Source organism: Puma concolor, chromosome A3 (assembly GCF_028749965.1).
Source record: "Puma concolor isolate L17-30 chromosome A3, mPumCon1.1.hap2, whole genome shotgun sequence".
NCBI lineage: Eukaryota > Metazoa > Chordata > Mammalia > Carnivora > Felidae > Puma > Puma concolor.
In genome coordinates, this window is record NC_141669.1 from 36,530,832 (window position 1) to 36,552,138 (window position 21,307).

Sequence of the window (21,307 nt, forward strand, 5' to 3'; positions counted from 1 at the left end):
AACATGGTGAGTAGTAAAATGATTGGGAACAGTAAAAAAAAAAAAATCAAACACGGTAAACTGGAAAAGAAGCAAAACTGTCTCTCTTCACAGGCAACCTGATCTTTCGTGTTGCAAACATGTAGAAAACCGTTTTACACTAAAATTAACATAAACTATAAAAAGACTTTGCATTAACATGAAAGTAAGCTCGTGCCTTTTAAGCTGTTCATCAGTATGACACGTTCCTCATTACATGCCGTCAATGCTGATAAGCTGTGTGATAACATTAATGACAAACACAAAATTTCCAAAGCAGCTAGGAATTTGGTAAGGAAGCGTGTGCTGCGAAGAGAAGAGGCATTAAATTTAACGCAAGAATCTGGAAAATCCTAAACTGTCAGAATACTACACTGATGTTGTTGCGAAAGGAGATAAATATCCTTAGACAGAGCCGTGGGCACGGCACCTTTCACTGTTCCTGACATCGGGCTTTCCTGGAGTAGTCAAGGCCCCTGGGGAGAACAGAAGTACAATGGTTACCCACGGCCTTTGTCGCAGGATTCGCCCAGCACTCTCCTCAAGCACCCTACCCTACTGTGTGGCTCCCCCAGAGAATCAGCAGAGACTAAGGAGCCAGCAGAGAATAAGAAGAGCCAGATGGGGAGGCCATGGTCAGAAGGTTGGATTTTCTTGCAAAAGTAACTGGAGTCATTGGAGGGTTTTCGTAGTGTTGGGTGGGAGGTAGGGGAAGGGGGAGGCGGGGGCAGCACCGCATGGTGCTTATTTTTAAAATAGTATAGTGCCTTGATCAAAGTTTACCAGTTGATTCAGAAAACATATACGGAAATGCGAAAGATCTGTAATCAGGAAAGCAATCCTGAAAGAGGACACCTGTGGAGAACCTTCATTACATATTTCAAGACTTATTATAAAGCTACTCAAGATGATGTTGTATTGGTATAAGGACAGACAAGTAGATTAATGGGACATTATGGAGAATCCTGAAATAAGCCCATGCATATGTGACGATGGATTTTTTAACAATGTTGCCAGGGCAATTCAAGGGGAAAAGAAAAGCCTTTTCTTTAACGGTGCTGGAACAAGTAGATAAATATGTAGAAAAAAGTTTACCTTGATCCCTATCTCATAGTACACGCAAAAATAATTTGAGATGTATTATACACCTAAACATAAATTCTAAAATTACAAAGTTTGCAAAAGAACAAAGGAGAAATGTCCTTCGGACCTAGGGTGGGCAGTGGTTTCTTAGAGAGGACCCCCCCACCCCAAATGCTAAACATGTCAAAGAAAAAACTGATAAATCGGTCTTTATCAAAATCGAAGACTGTTTTTCATCAAAAGCCATCATTAAGAGAATAAAAGGGCAATCCACAAACTAGGAAAAGATATCTGCAATGGATGTCCAGATACAAAGGATTTGTACCTATGTTACATAAAGAATTCCTAGCGCTCGATGATAAAAGGACAAAAAACCCAATTTAATTTTTTTAATGTTTATTTATTTTTGAGAGAGAGAGAGAGAGAGAGAGAGAGAGAGAGAGAGAGAACACATGAGCAGGGGAGGGGCAGAGAGAGAAGGAGACACAGAATCTGAAGTAGACTCCAGGCTCTGAGCTGTCAACACAGAGCCTGGCGCAGAGCTCGAACTCATGAACCGTGAGATCATGACCTAAGCTGAAGTCAGATGCTTAACCAGGGAAACCACGCAGGTGCCCCAACTATGTAAATTTTCAGACAGCAGAGATTGGTCTTATTTATGGTCACATTTCCAGGACCTAGTTCAGGACATGACACATATGAGATGTTCAATAAATATTTGTTTAGTGAATCAGTTCTAGCGTTGGGAACTCCTGAAGATAGAATGGTACTGAGAATAGAAGGGCATTTTTATGATTTTATTATGGGAACAATGGAGATATAACCTGATAATTTCAAAATGTTTGCTGCTTTCGGGGCACCTGGGTGGCTTAGTCAGTTAAGTGTCTGACTTTGCCTCAGGTCATGATCTTGAGGTTTGTGAGTTCAAGACACAACAGGCGAGGGGCAGAGAGAGAAGAAGACAGAGAATCCTAAGCAGGCTCCTCATTGTCAACACAGATCCTGACCCGGGACTCGAACTCACAAACTGTGAGTTCGTGAGCTGAGCTGAAGTCGGATGCTTAACCAGCTGAGGCACCCAGGCTCTCCCAGATAACCCAATTTAAAAAATGGGCAAAGGACTTGAATAGACACTTTATGGAAGTATACAAATGGCCAATAAGCATGTACAGATACGCTTAGGATCTGTAGTCATCTGAGAAATGCATATTTAAACCATACTGTGATGACATTTCACTCCCTCCAGAAGAGCTAAAAATGGAAAAGCTGCATAGTACCGATGAGGATGTGCCGAAACCAGACGTCTCCTATGTTGTTGATAGCAGTGTAAAATGGTATAACCGTTTTTGAAAAACCGTTTGGCAGCTATTTACAATGCTAAACACAAACCTACCCTTTAACCTGGTGATTGCGTTCCTGGGAATTGACAAAAGAAATGGGAACATATGTCTACAAAAAGACTTCTACAAGACTTTTACAGTTTGAATAACCCCAAACTGGAAGAAACACAAATGTTCATCAATAGGAGATTGGACAAACTGTGGCATATTCATAGATGGAAAACTACTGAGTCCTAAAAAGAACTACTGACACACAAACACAGATGCCTTATTTACATGAAAGAAGACAGACACAAAAAAGTTACATCCTGTATGATTCAACTTATGTAAATTAAACAACAGGCAAGGTTAATAGATAATAACACGAGAACAGTGGTTGCCTGTAGGGGTAGGGACTCTGAAAAGGGGCACGAGGGCTCTTTCTGGGGCAGATGGAAACATTCTGTAATCTTAATTGGCATGATGGTTATATAGGTAGATAACTGACCAGAACTCATGTGCTCAAGCTCTGGGCATTTCACTATATGTAAATTTTACCTTAATAATAAAAAAAATATCATAACGTCTGAAGTTTGGAGCAGAGTAGAAGCAGGGAGGCCAGCTGAGGGGCTTTTACGACAGTCCAGGCACAAGATGGTGATGGGAGATGTTAAGAAGTGGCCAGACTTGGGATCTCTTTTCAAGGGAGGGCCGAGGACCGGTTAGCCCAGTAGGCAAGAGTCGCATTGAGAGCAGGCCCCGGATGACTGAATCCCTGAAGCCCATTTATTTATTTTGTTTGTGTATTTTACTCTAGCTCTTTCTCTTTCTAAAACATTTCAAGGCTAATTATAACAAAGGACATGTATTCAACAAGACTGAGAAGACATAACTAAAATAGAAAATTGAAACCAGAAGGTAGAAGCAGCAAATATACCAGTTTGGGCACTGATAATAGAAAACTGATGTCAGGAACCTCTCTCTGTCCAGTACCCTTGTCTGGGCACCTAACTGGGGTTGCAGATGCATTATAAAGGGGGTGGTGAGGGTCTTTTAATATCAGACAAAAGACAGCTCAAGCAGTGCTGAATCAAGCTGATTTTAGTTGAAGAAGAAAATATGTCTTTGGAGACTGTCTGGACTTCTAAAACCAAAAATGTACATTTTTGTGGAACTTGATTTACAACAGAATATTGCATCACAAAGGTCTGATACATCAAGTGCTCTACAAAGAAATGGGGAATATTTTAGGGGAAACTACCTTCCTTCCATTTGAGACCATCTATTATGCAGAAACGTAAATAGGCTCCACACTGTCAGCGCAGAGCCCAACATGGGGTTTGAACCCACAAACCGTGAGACATGACCTGAGTCAAGATCAAGAGTTGGATGCTCAACTGACAGAGCCACCTGGGTGCCCCACATGTTGATTATTTATTGATCATTATCAGTACAGACAACATTATGTTGTCAGTCGGATGAGAGGGGGGCCTTGTCTGTATTAGACATTCTTTAATTAAGAATAATAAATGAATCAGAAATGAAAGAATGGAAGAAAAGAAAGAGTTTATGTGTGGAAAAGATGTTTAAAATATATGCCAGTGAGGCAGTCCATCAAATTAAGCCTAGTCTTAGTTCTGGAGCTTTTCCTGACGTCTTAAAATAGACCAATCCAAATGAATGCTTAAATCACCATCACAGGATTAATGGCAAACTGCTATTGGCATTGCCCATCAGATCTAATAACAAAGATTGCTGACTCATGCAGAGACTGGGGAAGGAAAACAATCATCATAAATAATTCAGAATGCACTAAGATAGCTGAGTTTGGGGTTGATTCTTTAGCAAACGTGATTGAATTGATTTCGAACTCGTGAGTATAGATGACCACTTGGACAGCGCTAATGACAAAGGCATGCTCTTGCATCAACAGTATAAATGGAGGGAATGAACTATGAAGAAAACTGTGAAGAGTCGGAGATTCTGAGGGATTTACTTACTCCTGATGGTTTAGGTTTGGCTAAAATAGAGCAGGCGGGTTAATGTGAGGAAGGGTTTGTTGTAATGATGTAGGGTGGGGTGACTCTCAGAAAGATCACCTGGGCATGTGAGGTGCTCTCTGGGGATAATGCTCGTGCTATAGAATAGGGGTGCGCTGGCAGTAAAGTCTGGGCCACCCGGGTCCTGGGGCTTCTGTAAGCTTAATAGTGAGGGGTGGGCACCAGATGTTCACATGGGGAATCTGAAGATCTTGTCTCTGGCCCTTGCTTTCCCACTTACTAGGTGACCCTGGTTGGACGAGTCTTTTGATCTCCTGAGCCCGGACTTTTCTCTCTGTGACATGAGCTCTGTACTTCCTGTCCTTCTTAGCCTCTTACGGAGAGTTGTGAAGATCCACAGGACGGAGGACACATGGGCCCTTAGAGAAAGTCCGCAAATCCCTGCCACAGTTTTTTTTTTTTTTTTTTTTTTTTAATTTCTTATTTGCTGGTAACTAACTCTCCAGTGTGAGCTGAAGCTGGAGCCGTGCAATGGTTCATGCTCGAGCCTGGAGATATTTTAAGACCTAATCAATACAAGATGCATTGGGTTGGAGCCAGTGTGAGAGTCATAAATCTTGACAGTTTTGCTGTTTGATAAAATTAATAATGCTCGAGAGAAACATTGCAGAAAGCTACAAGAGGGGAAAACCTAGTGTATTCTAGGGAAAAAGTGTAAGCCGTTGTGGAAACTGAGAGTCACCCTGGGAAGGTTGGTTACCATCCTGATGCTGGTGGGGCAGTTTTCAGGCACATGTCCACACAGGCGCACACACCACACGTGTATACACACATGTACACAATAAGCAACAAGCTCCAGTGCTGTTGGTTGGGTCTCAGGAGAGACTGGAGAATTAAGGAAGGCTAGCATGAATTCCAACAATGGATAATTGCGATTTGCACACCCAGGGGCCCACCACCGTCTAAGGAAATGCTGCCTGCTTCTGAATTTTTTTAGAGTTTATTTTTACTTATTTTGAGAGAGAGAGAGAGAGCAAGCAAGGGAGGGGCAGAGAGAGAGAGAGGGAGACAGAATCCCAAGCGAGCCCTGGGCTGTCAGCACAGAGCCCATGCGGGGCTCGAACTCATTACAAACCTCGAGTTCATGATCTGAGCAGAAACCAAGAGTCTGGCGCTTAACCCACTGAGCCACCCAGGTGCCCCGTGAATTTTAAAAATAAAACAGCGACAGGGGTTCTGCCCTGTCTCCTATCTCGCTGGTGAAGTGTGTTCGTGGAACTTTGGGATTTGTGGCTGTTGTGTACAGCGAGAGAGAGGAGGGCAGTGAAGGGGGACCGGGACCTCATTGTGTTTTATTTATCAAAGCCCTGAGAAGATCTAGAAAGGAAAGTGAAGAATATTGCTTTCTCTGTGTCCACAGTGTTCCCAAACCTTCCGGATCCTCTGTCTTCAGATCAAGGTTGTCACGAGGATCCGAGCCAGGCGTCCCCTGTTGGTGGGAATGTCCCTTGGCTCCAAGAGGCCGTGGCGCCCCGCGTTGCTAGGCAGAAGCGTGGGGGGTTTCAGGCTCCTGGGAGCCGCGAGGGACAAACTTGGTCAAGGCAGCACCAGGCCCCAGGGCAGTCTGCCAGGAGCCTGGCCTCCACGCGGGTGCAGTCGACTCTCCTCTGATGTGTCAGAGACCAGATGGCCACATTAAGACATTGCATGAACACATTTATTTCAGTAGGGTCATGGGAAGTATTCTTAATTTAAAATTTGCTTTCATTGTGTTGAATTTTTATTATGAAAGTAACATAACGTTTATTATAAAAAATACTAAACTCAATTAACATGTTACTTTACTTAATTTCAAACCATAAGGAAACCTTGACGTTGGGTCTGTCATGTTTTCAGGCAGAGAACACAAAGAATTTTGTCAGTCAGAGCCTGGCCATAGGAGAAGTCCTCTCCATGGCGGACATGGCCACAGGAGTAAAGGTGAGAGGCTCTGGGCACCCCACCCTTGGTGAGCTGATAACCTAGTTTTGAACAGCAAGGGGTACAAAGTGGAACCCTACAGGTATCAGTCTATTCGCTGGAATAGATGCAACATGGTACGCCTTACGACCCATCGCCCTGATTCCTCTCTACCCATTATATTCAACCTTGTATTTGTTTTTTCTTTCGTGTTTGTTTGTTTAGTTTTATTGCACCGTGTCAATCATTTTCACCCGTTATAAAGCTAAATTTTCATAATCATTCGTGATTCTTCACTTAAATATTATCACTAAGATCGATCCGTATTATAACATGCCACTGCATTCGTATTTGTTTTTTTTTTTAATCTTTTTATTTTGAAATAATAATGCTCACAGGAAGTTACAAAAATAGAAGAGAGTTAAATGAACTCTTCACCCAGTTTCCCTCGGTGGTGACATCTTCTTTAGCTTTTAGGACAATGTAAAACCAGGAAATCAACCCTGCTACAGTACTCTACTAGTACAGTATTAGACTACAGACCTTATTCAGATTTCACTAGCTTTTATGTACCCCGTGTGTGTGTATGTGTGTGTGTGTGTGTGTGTGTGTGTGTGTGTGTGTGTGTGTAGTTCTATGCAGTTTGGTCCCATATGTGGATTCGTGTGTGTGTGTGTGTGTGTAGTTCTATGCAGTTTGGTCCCGTATGTGGATTCATGCAACCACCTCCACCCCAGTCAAGATCTAGAACTGTTTCATGACCACAAAGAAACATATAGTGCTACCCGTTTGTGGTTGCACCCAGTCTCCACCCCCTCCCTGTCCTTCGGCTACTACTAATCTATTCTCTGTCTCTATAGCTTGGCCATTTTGAGAATGATATACAGATGGAAGTTCATCCGTTTTTCCTATTCCTTTGTGTGACTATACTACAACACTTGGAATTCTTAGACTTCTCCATTTTTGCTGGTCAAATGGGCAATAAAATGGCATTGCACTGTGGGCTTGCTTTGCACGTCCCCAGGTCACCAAGGTGAACAGAATAATGCATGAAGTGTGAGGGTTGTGGCTCCTCATGGTACCCCGAAGTCCCCAGCGGAGGGTCATCTGTGTGGCATATGTATATGCTCTCCTTTCCCTCCCTGGACACCACTGCGCCTCAAAATAGGTCCCTGCATCCAAAAATTCAGTCCTGATGTCCCCAAAGGGGAGAAATAACTAGAACACGAAGAGAGAATGAACAGAGAGGAAGCCAAGTCAATCGTTGGTGAGTCCAAAATGGCAGTTATTTTTGTTTTGCAGTGTAGACATTTAAAAAATGGGTAGGAACTGTGTTATTTGTATTTTTTGTTTTTTTAGATTTTTATGTTTTAAAGTAATCGCTACACCCAACATGGGACTTGAACGCACAACTCCAAGATCAAGAGTCGCGTGTTCTTTGACTGAGCTAGCCCGATGCCCCTAAAAATGGGTAGGAATTAAAAACAAAGAAATTTGTGAGTGCCATCTGTGGTGAAGGCACCCACCATTAGGCCCTTTGGGGGAGAATGGCTTCCCTGTGATTTCAGCCAGGCAGGGTCTCTTCCCTCCTGGATGGGTTGGCTGTTTCTTCCAGAAGGAAGAAATCCAGCTGAGATACAACGGATGAATTTCCCTCTCAGAAATACTAGGGGACCCTGGTCTAGACTCAAGATCCTCACTTTGTGTTTTTACCGTATTTCTCCCTACCGGCCTTCTTTTCAGCAAGCCTGTGGTGAGGGGTGACCGTGCAGAAATCACCATTGATTCCAGCATTCTAGGTGGGGAGCCCTCTCCTTGGCAACTTTAGGGTCTTGCACGGATCCTAGTGCATAGAATTGCACAGGGGATGTTTGAATAACTAAGGGAGAGGCAGCCTGCAGTTTAAGAAACATTTCAACCACTTGCAGTGTGTGGACGTTTTCTGGATTCTGGTTCAAACAAACTAAAAAAAAAAAAAAAAAAAAAAACTGAAAAACAAAACTATGTGTCAGTGGGGGAAATTTGAACTTTGGATATTTGGTGATATTAAAGAATTATTATTATTATATTTTTAGGTGGGGTAATGGTTTTAGGGTTACATTTTCAGAAGGAGTCCCTTTTACAGGTGTATGGGATATATTTAGGGATGGAATGACAGGATGTAAACTTCAGGATTACCTGGGGTGTAGCATGGGAAAGTGGATCGGGGAAAAGACGCAGCAAAATGGACCACAAGCTGGTCATTGTTGAGTTCATTATACTCTTGTATTTTGGTTAAAATTTTCCAAAACAAAAGGCTTTTAAAAAGGTTTTACTCCTGGGGTGCCTGGGTGGCTCAATTGGTTAAGCGACCGGCTCTTGATTTCGGCTCAGGTCATAATCTCATGGTCTGTGGGTTTGAGTCCCGCATCAGGCTCTGTGCTGACAGTGCGGAGCCTGCCTGGGGTTCTGCCTCCCTCTTTTTCTGCCCCTCCCTGCTCATACTCTCTTTTCTCTCGCAAATAAATAGAATGAACACACACAAAAGTTTGGTTCCTGAGTATCCTAGATGAAAATTTGCATAGATTTAAAGAAATAGGTCTTTAGAAATGCTTCTCGTATCATGCCACTCCTCTGCTTAAAACTCCTTCCCCTTAGGCTTTAGAGAAGCCCTCCTATTTTTAATGTGGCCCACGGGTCCTTATGTGGTTTGACCCTACTCACTTCTCCAGACACCTGCTGTATCACTTTGTCCTCCTCCCTAGGAGACCTGACATTCTTTTGTTCCTGTCACCCACCTTTGGACCACTCTTGCTACCACCTAGAATAGATTTTTTCCCCTCCTTCACCTGCCTGACACCTGCTCCTTCTTCAAGCCCCAGCCCACGTGTCCTCCGCGCAGGGCAGCTCCCTTCAAGCCTGCAGTTTTTTTTTTTTTTTTTAAATTTTTTTTTTCAACGTTTATTTATTTTTGGGACAGAGAGAGATGGAGCATGAACGGGGGAGGGGCAGAGAGAGAGGGAGACACAGAATCGGAAACAGGCTCCAGGCTCCGAGCCATCAGCCCAGAGCCTGACGCGGGGCTCGAACTCCCGGACCGCAAGATCGTGACCTGGCTGAAGTCGGACGCTCAACCGACTGCGCCACCCAGGCGCCCCTCAAGCCTGCAGTTTAATTCCCTCTACTTGTGGTCATCTGTCTTCATACCTTTGTACCTTACAGTTTTCTATCACAGCATGTGCCCGCTTTGAACTTACCCATTTATCTGTGTGTCTAATTGCTGTAGGTCTCTTAGCACCACTAGAGGGCAAACTTCTTGAAGAAGCTCATCCCCTACGTTCTTGTTATATATTATCAGGACATGAGAATGAAAGGAATACAGAATACATAGAATCAAAACGGTTACCGGGAGGGTTACATATAGAATTATCACATGACTCAGGAAACCCATTCCTAGGTATACACCCGAAAGAATCGAAAGCAGGGACTCCAACAGATACTTGTATGCCGGAGTTCATCACAACATTATTCACAGCAGCTAAAAGGGTGGAAACAAACCAAGTGTCTGTCATCACATGGATGGATAGACAAAATGTGGCCCATGCACACGACGGCATATTATTCAGCCATAAAAAGGGATGAACTTCTGGTCCATGTTACAACCTGGATGAACTTTGAAAACATGATGCTACGTGGAGCCAGACACAACTGGACAAATATTGGATGGTTCCACTCACATGAAGATTCTTTTTTTTTTTTTAAATTTTTTCTTAATGTTTATTTATTTTTGAGACAGAGAGAGACAGAGCATGAACGGGGGAGGGTCAGAGAGAGAGGGAGACACAGAATCTGAAACAGGCTCCAGGCTCTGAGCAGTCAGCACAGAGCCCGACGCGGGGCTTGAACTCATGGACCGCGAGATCGTGACCTGAGCCGAAGTCGGATGCTTAACTGACTGAGCCACCCAGGCGCCCCTCACATGAAGATTCTTGAATAGGCAAATTCACAGAGACAGAAAGTAGATCATGGGTTACCGGAGGCCGGAGGAACAGGAAAATGGGGAGTTCATTGGCACAGAGTTTTTGTTTGGGGTGATGAAAAGTTATGGAGGTAGATAGTGGCAATGGTTGCACAACAGTGTGAATCTAATTAATACCGCTGAACTGTATACTTAAAAATGGCTAAAATGCAAACTTTATCTTAAATGCATTGTACCACAATAAAAACGAAACATTAAAAATTTAACAAAAGTTACCATTAACCCTGTTTGCCTTCCCACACATCAGTCATTGCAATGGACTTGTTTTTCTTGTGCTTGGATCTCCCAGACAGCTAGAGGAACATGTAGACTGTGCCCCTGAGCCTAGCACAAAAGGGCCAAGGCTGTCTTTCCTGTGGGCAGTGGAGGGAGATGTGATGTGCTGGGAATACAATTCCTGTGAGCCCTGGGCTGGTCAGGGCATCCCCAGATCTCACGGCCAGCCCAAGGGCAGCTGCTGGCCTCTGCCTGCTTTCCTTTTACACCTTCCCATGAGCTGGCTGTCAACTTGATGTCAAGGACGTGTCAGTGTCAGTTCATCTAAGTCATCTGTGCCCCCAGGCCTGGGCCCCTTTTCTCTCTCCCTCCATGTCTGTGCTATCTAAAGGCTGTGGGTGTCCTTGAGCGCTTTGGACAAACATAGTTGGACTAACACAGCCAAGTGTTGGCAGGGTCAAGGCTGGTTCTGAGAGCGACTCACAGCGAGGGGGGTGGGAAAGTGAGAGGCGCCAGGGAAAGACTTCCTTTACTCAGGGCTTTGAATCCCTGCTTTAGCTTGGGAGCCAGCCCAAGGTCTTGTACCAGACACACTGATGCAATCTGGAAGGATTCTAGGGCCCAAAGAAATATGACATGCTGCCTTTTCTTCTTCCCCACGACTGTTCCCCTTCTTCCTTATTTGAACCAGCCCACTATCTGTCTTAGTTTGCTTGGGCTGCCTTCATAAAATATATAGATCGTGTGGCTTAAACCACGGAAATTTATTTTCTCACAGTTCTGGAGGCTGGCAAGATCAAGGTCCAGCTGATTCAATTCCTGGTGAGGACTCTCTCCCTATAGATGGCTGCCTTCTTGCTGTCTTCACATTGGAACTGGGCAGAGAGAGAGAGAGAGAGAGAGAGAGAGAGAGAAAGAACACTCTCTGGTATCACTTATAAGGGCATTAATCCCATCATGAAGGCCCCACTGTCATGACCTCATTTAAACTTAATTGGTTCCCAAAGACCCCATAGCCTTCTACCATCACATTGAGGATTAAGGCTTCAGCACATGAATTCTGGGGAGAACCTAATGCAGTCCGCATAGCATTATCCTTTCTGGGGTCACCATTGTCTGAAAAAACACCTGCAGTGCCTCATTTGCTCTCGGAACGAAAAGACTCTAAATGCACTCGAAGGTTCTTTAGGAGGACCACTGTTGGAGTACTGTGTAGGAAGGGCCTGGCCTAATCACAGCTGTGGCACTGGCAGACTTCCTGGCCTGCATGACAAACCTGCCTGGTCTGTCGTGGCACGGAGACGGTCAGAATGACGTGGGTTTACCTTCTGTCTCTGGGACCTCTCCGTCACAGTTCACGCATGCTCCTTCTACATCTAAGTTCATGGTGGGTGACCTTGGTTTTCTCTCCTGTGAAGATGGTCCTGCTAATGCCCATTCATAGGCTGTGTTCAGATTCAAATTGATGATGCCTATGAGGAGCTCCATGCCATGGCTGGCATGTAGCAGGAGCTCGATAAGTGGTGGTGACTGTACCCCCCCCCCCCCAAAAAAAAAAGATGTGGTCCAGAGCCCTTCCGGGCAGTCTTCTAGGTAGTGGCTCCGTTGGTGGATTGAGGTGAAATCGATCTGCGTTCCAGCTCCAGCCCACCAGCTTTCCCTGCCATGGTGGGATTATACTTCTTGCTAGTCATCGTTTGGAAGTTAAGAAGCCCCCTTCTGGAACCCTGTCGGCCTGTCCTGAACGCAGTTCCCAGCCCCCAGGAAGCTCTGGTTGTGGCCTCCAGAGGCTACTGCCAGCCGTCACTGGACAAGTTGTGGTCATGACCTCATGCCCCTGATGTAGCTGTCCTTTTCCTCCTCCAGATAAGTGAGAAAGGAGAAGAGGGAGCTTTCCCAGACAACACAAGGTGCGCGCACATTTAGAGTTTTTGTTAGGCGTCCTCCCCTTTTCCTCATTTCCTTACCACTGCTGTCTTCGGTCTTCTCAGAACAAATGGAATTCTTTGGGTCCTGTCCACCGAGGTGGACTGGAGGCCAGGGTGCCCACAGGGCACGATGATAGCAGTGGACACTGCTCTCTGAGAAGGACACTTTGCCCTGTGCCCTCATGATGGCTTAGTGCCCTTCTTCATTCAATCTCTGTGTCCTTGTCTTAGCGAATCCATTCCCTTCTCTCTGGCTGCTCCTGTGAGCATCCCCCACCCCTGCAATGGGCCTCCATCCGTCTGGAGACTCGGGACAAAAATCCAGGTGTCACCTGGAGCCCTCTCTTGCCTTCTTCTCCCAAATCCAACCCATCAGCTCTGTCTCCAGAATCTACCTTGATTGCCTCTGCTTCTCACCCCCTTCACCACCGCAGTCTGACCACTGCTCTTGGACTCACCTCAGTGGCCTCAGCGTGGGCACCTCCTTGCCGGCTGGGCTGGGATCCTTGCCACTCACGAGAGGCACCTGCTGAAAGCTTATGTTAGGCCAGGGAGTCATCTGCATAGAATGCTCAGGTGCTCCCCCTGCGTCGGCCCCATTTGGTCAGATTATCTGCGTTTCAGAGAATGTGGCTTTGGGAACACACTGTCCAGCTCATGAGGGAAAATCCCGCCATTTTAAGTGACTGTGTGGATTGGGGTCATGCAGAAACCGCCTCTGTTAACTGCTGAGGTTTCTGCAAACCTACAGGTTTCACTCACCAGCCCAGTGCTCCTACTGATGGCATTTAATGAATGGAGGTTTTCAACATGTGGATGAAATATTCGCCCCACCTCCCTTTTCTAAAGAGGAGGAAAGGATTTAAAATCTAGAAAAGGGGGCGCCTGGGTGGCGCAGTCGGTTAAGCGTCTGACTTCAGCCAGGTCACGATCTCGCGGTCCGTGAGTTCGAGCCCCGTGTCAAGCTCTGGGCTGATGGCTCAGAGCCTGGAGCCTGTTTCCGATTCTGTGTCTCCCTCTCTCTCTGCCCCTCCCCCGTTCATGCTCTGTCTCTCTCTGTCCCAAAAATAAATAAACGTTGAAAAAAAAATTAAAAAAAAAAATAAAATCTAGAAAAGGACTATATTTGTAAAGAATGCATTAGCCACCCGCCAGAGAGATTTAGGGGTAGAGAATTCAATCTGTTTTAGTTTTAGAAAAACACTTTCCTTTAACTTGATTTCCAAGATGGCTTATGGGGGAAACATTACTATTTGGGTTGATTGCATCTTTCCAGGCTGGAATTAGCAGTGTATTACAATGGTTCTGTGGAGGGGGTGCTGAGTCATCAGAGTGTTGAGCGTTTCTGAGGACACTTTATGCTTCTCCAAATGAAAGCACTCCATATGTCAGATGCTATTAATGACATTTGTCTGTCATGATGTCAGAGCATTTCAGCTGGTCAGGCTGTTAAAGCTGAAGTGTCCTTTAAGACAGCGAGTGCCAGGCTGACCATGCACGTGGAGGACAGGGACTACTTCTCGCCCGAGGCTGGTGCCAGTTCCCGGACAGGAGCATCTCAAGATTCTGTTCCCACCATTTCCCTTCCTACAAGGTCTTCCCTGGGGTTACTTTGTCTGCTAAGGCTCATTCAATTATAGCGACCCCCAGGAAGAAAAGGTACCTAGGGGCTGCTGTATTTGAAGAGTCCAGAGTGCATCAGGGTTCAGGTGTGGACGTGTGGCACCTGGTCTCTCTCATGTCTCTGCTTTTCTCCTTCTCCCCACCTTGACCCCATGTGTTGGTTTCATATACCAGTTCTTGCGAAGGCAAGAGCGGCCAGCGGCACTGGGCCTCCGTTCTTCCAGGTCCGTTGCATTGAAAAAGAGAGAGCTGCTTTTCTCTACTAGCTCACCCGTGTGTCCCAGAGCCCACTCTGGTTGGATCCATCCAGATCATGGGTCTATGCTGAAGCCATCCCGTAGGGCCATGATATTATGCAGATTGGCCAGTCCTGGGTCCCAGGCTTATCCTAGAGCTGGGGGTGGAGGTCAACATCAGCCACAAACCACTTGGACTGATTGTGGGGGAGGAGGGCTCCCCAGAGGAAAGCTGGGGCTGTGTGGTTGGGGCAGGAGAAGGCGTGCTAACCTGCAAACACAGCCATTGTCTGAGCTCTTCTGTCTTTGTCATCAGTCCCCTGCTCCCTTCAAATGGCCTCACTCCAGTCACCCTTCCTTCTCATCATCCTCCTCATCTTTCCCCTCCTTCACTTCCTTCTTGCCAGCAACACTTTCCCAGGGTTTATAAACAACCAAAGTACTTGGCACTTGACCGTCACTGAATTCTCGCAGCAACCTTAGGAAGTGCTATTAGGCATGAGGCAGCTCGGGTGGGGACCCCAGCCCTGCTCGCCATCTCAGGGTGCAGCCTTGGGCTGGCCAGTCCCCTCTCTGGAAGCTCAGTGTCCTTATCTGTCACGTGGGGGTGATAATGTGTTTTTCCCAGGGTGGTTGTGGGAATCAGCGAGCTTGTGTGTGTGAAGCTCAGTGCTCGGAAGGCTGAGGGCTCAGTAAGAGTGGGGGCGCTCATCGCTCACTGCTTTCGTTGGAAGTGGGAATAAGGATTGCTATTCGTCCAAGGTCCCACAGCCAGTGGGTAGCAGAGCTGGGCTTTGAGCCCAAGCTCTCTCATCTCATCCCAGGCTGAGTTCCTGCTCGTTTTGCAGCATTGCATCTTCCATCAGGTTTCCTGTTGCTCATGGCCGGGCTCACCTCTGCAGACTGGGCCAGTGCCTGGGGTCAGTGCACAAATACTTTGTTGCACATCTTCTACATACCAGACACTAAGCTAGCCCTTGAGCAGACAAGGCAGACTGAACATTCAGAAGGGTCGTTTGAAAGACAGACAAAACTGGTGGTGTCATAATTCCAGGTTTCAAGTTATATCACAAAGCGATAGTAATTAAAACAGTATGGTACTGGCACAAAGATAGAGATGTAGGTCAATGGACTTGAACAGAAAACCCAAAAATAAACCCACAATTATACGGTCAGTTAATCTTTGACAAAGGAGGAGTGAATATACAATGGGAAAAAGTCTCTGCAACAAATGGTGGTCGGAAAACTGGACAGCAACATGGAAAAGAATCAAACTGGACCACCTGATTTCACCATACACAAAAATAAACTCAAAATGGATTAGAGACCTAAATGTGAGAACCGAAACCATAAAAATCCTAGAAGAGAGCACAGGCAGTAATCTCTCTGACATTTGCTGTGACAACGTTTTTCTAGCGACGTCTCCTGAGGAAAAGGAAATAAAAGCAAAAATGAACTATTGGGAAAACATCAAAACAGAATGTTTCTGCACAGTTAACAAAGGAACAATCAACAAAACTAAAGTCAACCTACTGAATGGGAAAAGATATTTGCAAATGACATCCTCAATAAAGGATTAGTGTCCAAAATATAGAAAGAACTGATACAACTCAATACCCAAAAAACAAATAATCCAATTAAAAAACGGGCAGAAGACACGAACAGACATTTCTAAAGAAGACACACAGATGGCCAACAGACACATGAAAAGGGGCTCAACATCACTCATCATCAGGGAAATGGAAATCAAAAGTGTAATGAGATATCACCTCACACCTGTCAGAATGGGTAAAATCAAAACCACAAGAAACAAGTGTTAGGATGTGGAGAAAAAGGAACCTTCCTGCACCGTTGGTGTGAATGCAAAGTGGTGCAGCCACTGTGGAAAACAGGCTGGAAGTTCCTCAAAAGGTTAAAAATAGAACTACCCTGGGGGCACCTGGGTGGCTCAGTCGGTTGAGGTCCGACTTAGGCTCAGGTCATTATCTCACGGGTCATGAGTTTGAGCCCTGCGTCAGGCTCTGTGCTGACAGCTCGGAGCCTGGAGCCTGCTTCGGATTCTGTGTGTGTGTCTCTCTCTGCCCCTTGCTGGCACATGCTCTATCTCTCTCTCTCTCTCAAAAATAAATAAACTTAAAAAAATAATTAAAAATAAAACCACCCTACTCTCCAGGAATTGTGCTACCAGGCATTTACCCAAAGAATACCAAAACAGTAATTCAAAGGGATACGTACTCCCTTATATTTATTGCAGCATTATTCACGATAGCCAAACTACGGAAGCAGCTCAAGTGCCCACCAAAGATGAAGGGATAAAGAAGATGTGGTATATATACATAATGGAATATTATTCAGCAATAAAAAAGGATGAAATCTTGCATTTGCAACCCCATGGATAGAGCTAGAGAGTGTAACGCGAAGCGAAATAAGTCAGAGAAAGACAAATACCATATGACATCACTTATATGTGGAATTTAAGAAATAAATGAGCAAAGGGAAAGAAAGAGAGAGAAAAGAGAGGACAAACCAAGAAACAGACTCCTAACTATAGAGAACAAACTGATAGTTACCGGAGGGGAGAAGGGTGGGGAGTTAAGGGAAATAGGGAATGGGGATTAGAAAGTATACTCGCCATGCTGAAATGAAAGAAAGGAAAGTGAAGGAAGAAAAAAAGAGTCATTCGATGGGCTGAGCTGGGCAGCCCTGAGGATGGAGAACTGACGCTTTGTGGTGCTGGGTCCTCCTCTCCAAGTGACAGAACCATGGGCTATGTCTGCTGACAGGGACTGGAGCTTCCCAGGCAATGAAAGGAAGGGCACGGATGCCTTGCTGCTGGTGGGGCTTACGAAAGGCTTGATGAGCTGAACAGACGCTCCCTGAGTGGCCCTTGACCAGGGGTTTCGTTGTCATTAAGTTGTTGACTGTTGCTAACGACGGCCGATGTCGTGCTTGTTTTCAGCGTGGAATAATTTACTGGCTATTTGGTGGCACAGTCGGGAACCTTGGAAGCCCGGGACATGTGACTGAGTGGCTTCAGCCACTCCAAGTATGGCACGTACCTCAATAGATGTCTTCCGTGGAGAGCCTTAAAAGTTCACAGTAGCTAGATGTGTGCGTGTGCATGTTTGCAGAGCAAGAGATCAGAGAATGGGTGGCGGCAAGAATCTTGTTCAGAATGAGGATTTTAAGACTAGCTTCTAATAAAAATTGTCGTATTGTTATCACATTAGCTGCTGCCGGGCTGAATTCTTACAATTCTCTCCAATTCACCTCTTCCCCTCTCACTCATACTCTTGATTATCAGAGAAGTCTCCGTTAGAGCAACCACCTGACTAGCTAATGCCCTTATACTGTCTGGTAAACTCCAGGGGCGGAAATACACTGGGATGTTCGCAGTGACCGAGAGGGGCCGCGGGAGCGACGTGAGAGGGATCCAGACCCAAGCCACCTTTGACCTCTCTGCGCAGGTGAGGATTCTGCCCATTGTTCTGCAGTTCAGGGTGGCAGGAGACCTGTTCAGAACAGGACTCTCCTTCTTCCTGAGGCCAATCTCATATCCTCTGTGTGTGCTGTCTGGCCCGAGGTGCTCAGATTCGAACAAATGGGTAAGTACTTCAGTGGAGGTGGGCATACGCTCAGCTTTCACGTGTCCAATATCGGCCAACACATTCACGGCACCCACTATGTGTGGGCGCCGCTCCACGTTCTCCACATGCACTCATTAATTGGATGCCTTGTGACAACTCTGTGAGAACAGTACTGGAGCCATTTTGTCATCCTTCCCGAAAGCAGCAGGTAAATGACTGGACGAGACGCTTTTGTCTGCACTCCCCTTTGCCTGGTGTGGTAGGAGGCTGCTGTGTGGGCTGGGGCATCCTTACTGGGAGCCACGCCCTCGTTACTGGCATTAGGCCGTGTTTTTAACCGTGACCTGCGTGAGAATTCACATGGCAACCAAAACAGAATTTCACAAAACGGTCTTAACTTTTACTATGTTTGCTGTATGTGATGAACTTTATTGGTTTTCCTTCCATTCTCATTTATAAAAAACAGTTCATCAAGACTCTCTAGGGGTGCCTGGGTGGCTCAGTCAGTTAAGCATCTGACTTCGGCTCAGGTCGTGATCTCGCGGTCCGTGAGTTCGAGCCCCGCGTTGGGTTCTGTGCTGAGGCTCAGAACCTGGAGCCTGCTTCTGATTCTGTGTCTCCCTCTCTCTCTGACCCTCCCCCCATTCATGCTCTGTCTCTCTCTGTCTCAAAAGTAAATAAACGTTAAAAAAAATTTTTTTTAAAAAAGACTCTCTAAATTGATCTCTCTCCACTGATGCAAGGTGAAAACCCTGCTGTATAAATCTACAGATGTCACTATTTCTTTAGTTCCTGCTCCCCCTGAATAAAGAAAGTAACTATTGGGGTGCCTGGGTGGTTCAGTCATTTAAGCGTCCGGTCATGATCTCCTCTCAACTCAGGTCATGATCTCATCTCACAGTTCATGAGTTCGAGCCCCACGTCAGGCCCTGTGCTGACAGCCCGGAGCCTGGAGCCTGCGTTTGATTCTGTGTGTCCCTCTCTCTCTGCCCCTCGCCCACTGATGCTTTGTCTCTTTCTCTCAAAAATAAGTAAACATTAAAAAAAAAAGAAAGTATTTATTTATTTCACTCCCCTTCATAGTTTCTTATTTGATTTTGGGCTTTCCTAAGAACTACAAAGGAATACATAAATTTTGGAGTTCTTTCTAGAAATGAGTTTGGGTAAATATATGTGTGCAAGTATGGTACATGAGTGTAGGTATGGCTACTCAGTCTGTTCTTCATTTTTTCTGAGTTTGTCTTTCAGAATCTGAATTTTTGTTAGCAGGTTTTCCTGGCCCACAAATGCTAATTAGAGGTGATCAGAGTTTACGTTTTTTTTAAATGTTTATTTATTTTTGAGAGAAAGAGTGAGAGACAGAGCTCGAGAGGGGAAGGGCCAGAGAGAGAGGGAGACACAGAATCTGAAGCAGGCTCCAGGCTCTGGCTGTCGGCACAGAGCCCGACGTGGGGCTCGAACTCCCGAACCGCGAGATCATGACCCGAGCCGAAGTCGGACGCGTAACCGACTGAGCCACCCAGGAGCCCCATAGAGGTGATCAGAGTTTAGAATGACAGATTCAAATGATGGTTGTTTGGGACTATGTTCATCCTGTCCTGCCCAGGTGATAGTTCTCTACAATTGTCAGTGATGTCCAAGGTCATAGCAAGAATAAGGACTGACAGTTATTGAATGCTTGCTATGCGCCTGGCTCAGTGTCAACCCCCTTCTGTTTAGTTTACTGTCTTCCCTCGCAATAACCATCCGGTAAACGTGATGGTAAGCCGCTTCTGGTAATGTAGCACATGTGTGCTAGGCATCAGGCTAAGCAGTCTACATGTAACATTGTGTTAACTATCCTATAGTTTTATAGGAAGGTATTATTGTCCCTATTTTCTAGGCAGAGAAACTGAGGCTCACAGAGGGTAGGAAAAACGGGCTCTGAGTACGTGGTTAATGAGCGAGTGTGGTTCAAGTGGGTGGGACTGCCCTTAACAGTTTAGCTCCTCTGCCAGTGGCGGGATGCTGACCGAACATCTTTTGGGTTTTAGGTCGGTCAGTTTTTTCTCTCCCTAAACCATGGTACTGAGGTCACCTTGCTCTTGTTAAAGGGCGGGGGGTGGTGGTGGGGGGGGGGGAACTGCATCCAGGGTTCTTATTTATTTGTTTCTTTTTACAATTATTATTTTTTTTCCCCGCCAAAATCACTTCCCCGTGTGGGTCCCCTTTTCCCCAAGCAGCATAAACGATTTAGCTACCTGGTGTGCTTCCGCAGCTGCCGCTTCCTGCAGGGGAGCCGCAAAGTTGAAATCATAATGATGAGGACACTCTGGAGAGCGCTGTGCCTCCGGTAGGAGTGAGAGAGAGAACGAGCCCGTCATAAACTCAAGCCACTGAGAACTGACAGAGCAAGGGGACGGGTTTCTCCCTCATCGCTTTCTGTGTTTCCCCCCTCGTTTCCCTTTTAAAATGCTAGAGCGTATCGAATGAGCCCTCTCCCCCCCAAGGACTGTTCCAATCTCTTACATTTTCTTGGTTTTTCTTCTCTGTGGGTTGGCTGTTTTATTTTTATTTTTTTGGACAGTGGCTGGGTTAGTGGTACGGATAATTAAGAAGCCAGAGAGAGGTTTATTTTTACATTTTGCGCTAAATGGCAAAAATGAATGAGGCTAAGAGCTCTCGGGCCAAAGACTTTTTTTTGTTTTGTTTTGTTTTGTTCTAGTGCTTACAGCACTGACCAATTGGTTGGCCTTCAACAACTAATTATGGTAGGAACCAACACACATGGTGTGCATTATTTAGATCCTGCTTTAATGCCAGCGTTTTGGTTTATGCAAACTTTCCAAATCAAGTGTCTTTGCCAGAAGTGACAAACCTCCTTTCCCAGAGTATATCAGATGTGTACGGGGATGGATGGCCTCCTGCCTCTTCCCCAGCTCACCAGATCTTTCCTGCCAGGACAGGGTCATTCTACTACTTCTCTTCCTACCCTCCAGGGGTAAGCACCTCTTCACCACATGGGGTTTTGTGGTTTTTTTTTTTTTTTTTGATGTTGTGTGTGTGTGTGTGTGTGTGTGTGTGTGTGTGTGTGTGTGTGGTGTTTTCGTTGTTGTTGTTACTGCATCCAGCCTCAAATAATTCCTTTCTTTGAGAAGTCCTGGCTGACCTGATAAGACAAGGGCAGTCTCCAGAGACTTCTCTTAAAAACAGATTCAGCTTGTCCACTTACGTTTCCAAAAAGCGCTCGCACATGTTAGAAGTTTCCCTGTGCAAACATATGTCAGAGAATGTCTCCTTAGGCTTCAGGAGTGTATTTCTTGGCCAGTGGGAAAGTGTAG

At 45.6% G+C, this 21,307-nt stretch overlaps 1 protein-coding gene across 1 annotated transcript in view; it reads left to right on the forward strand.

The window, feature by feature from the left end:
- The window catches only part of LOC112864152 (acyl-coenzyme A oxidase-like protein), a 94,450-nt gene that overhangs the window by 19,803 nt on the left and 53,340 nt on the right, over positions 1-21,307 (forward strand). The window contains 3 exon segments of the mRNA XM_086700553.1: positions 6,317-6,400; positions 17,360-17,446; positions 17,769-17,867. Of these exon segments, the coding sequence (XP_086556679.1) occupies positions 6,317-6,400; positions 17,360-17,446; positions 17,769-17,867 (270 nt within the window).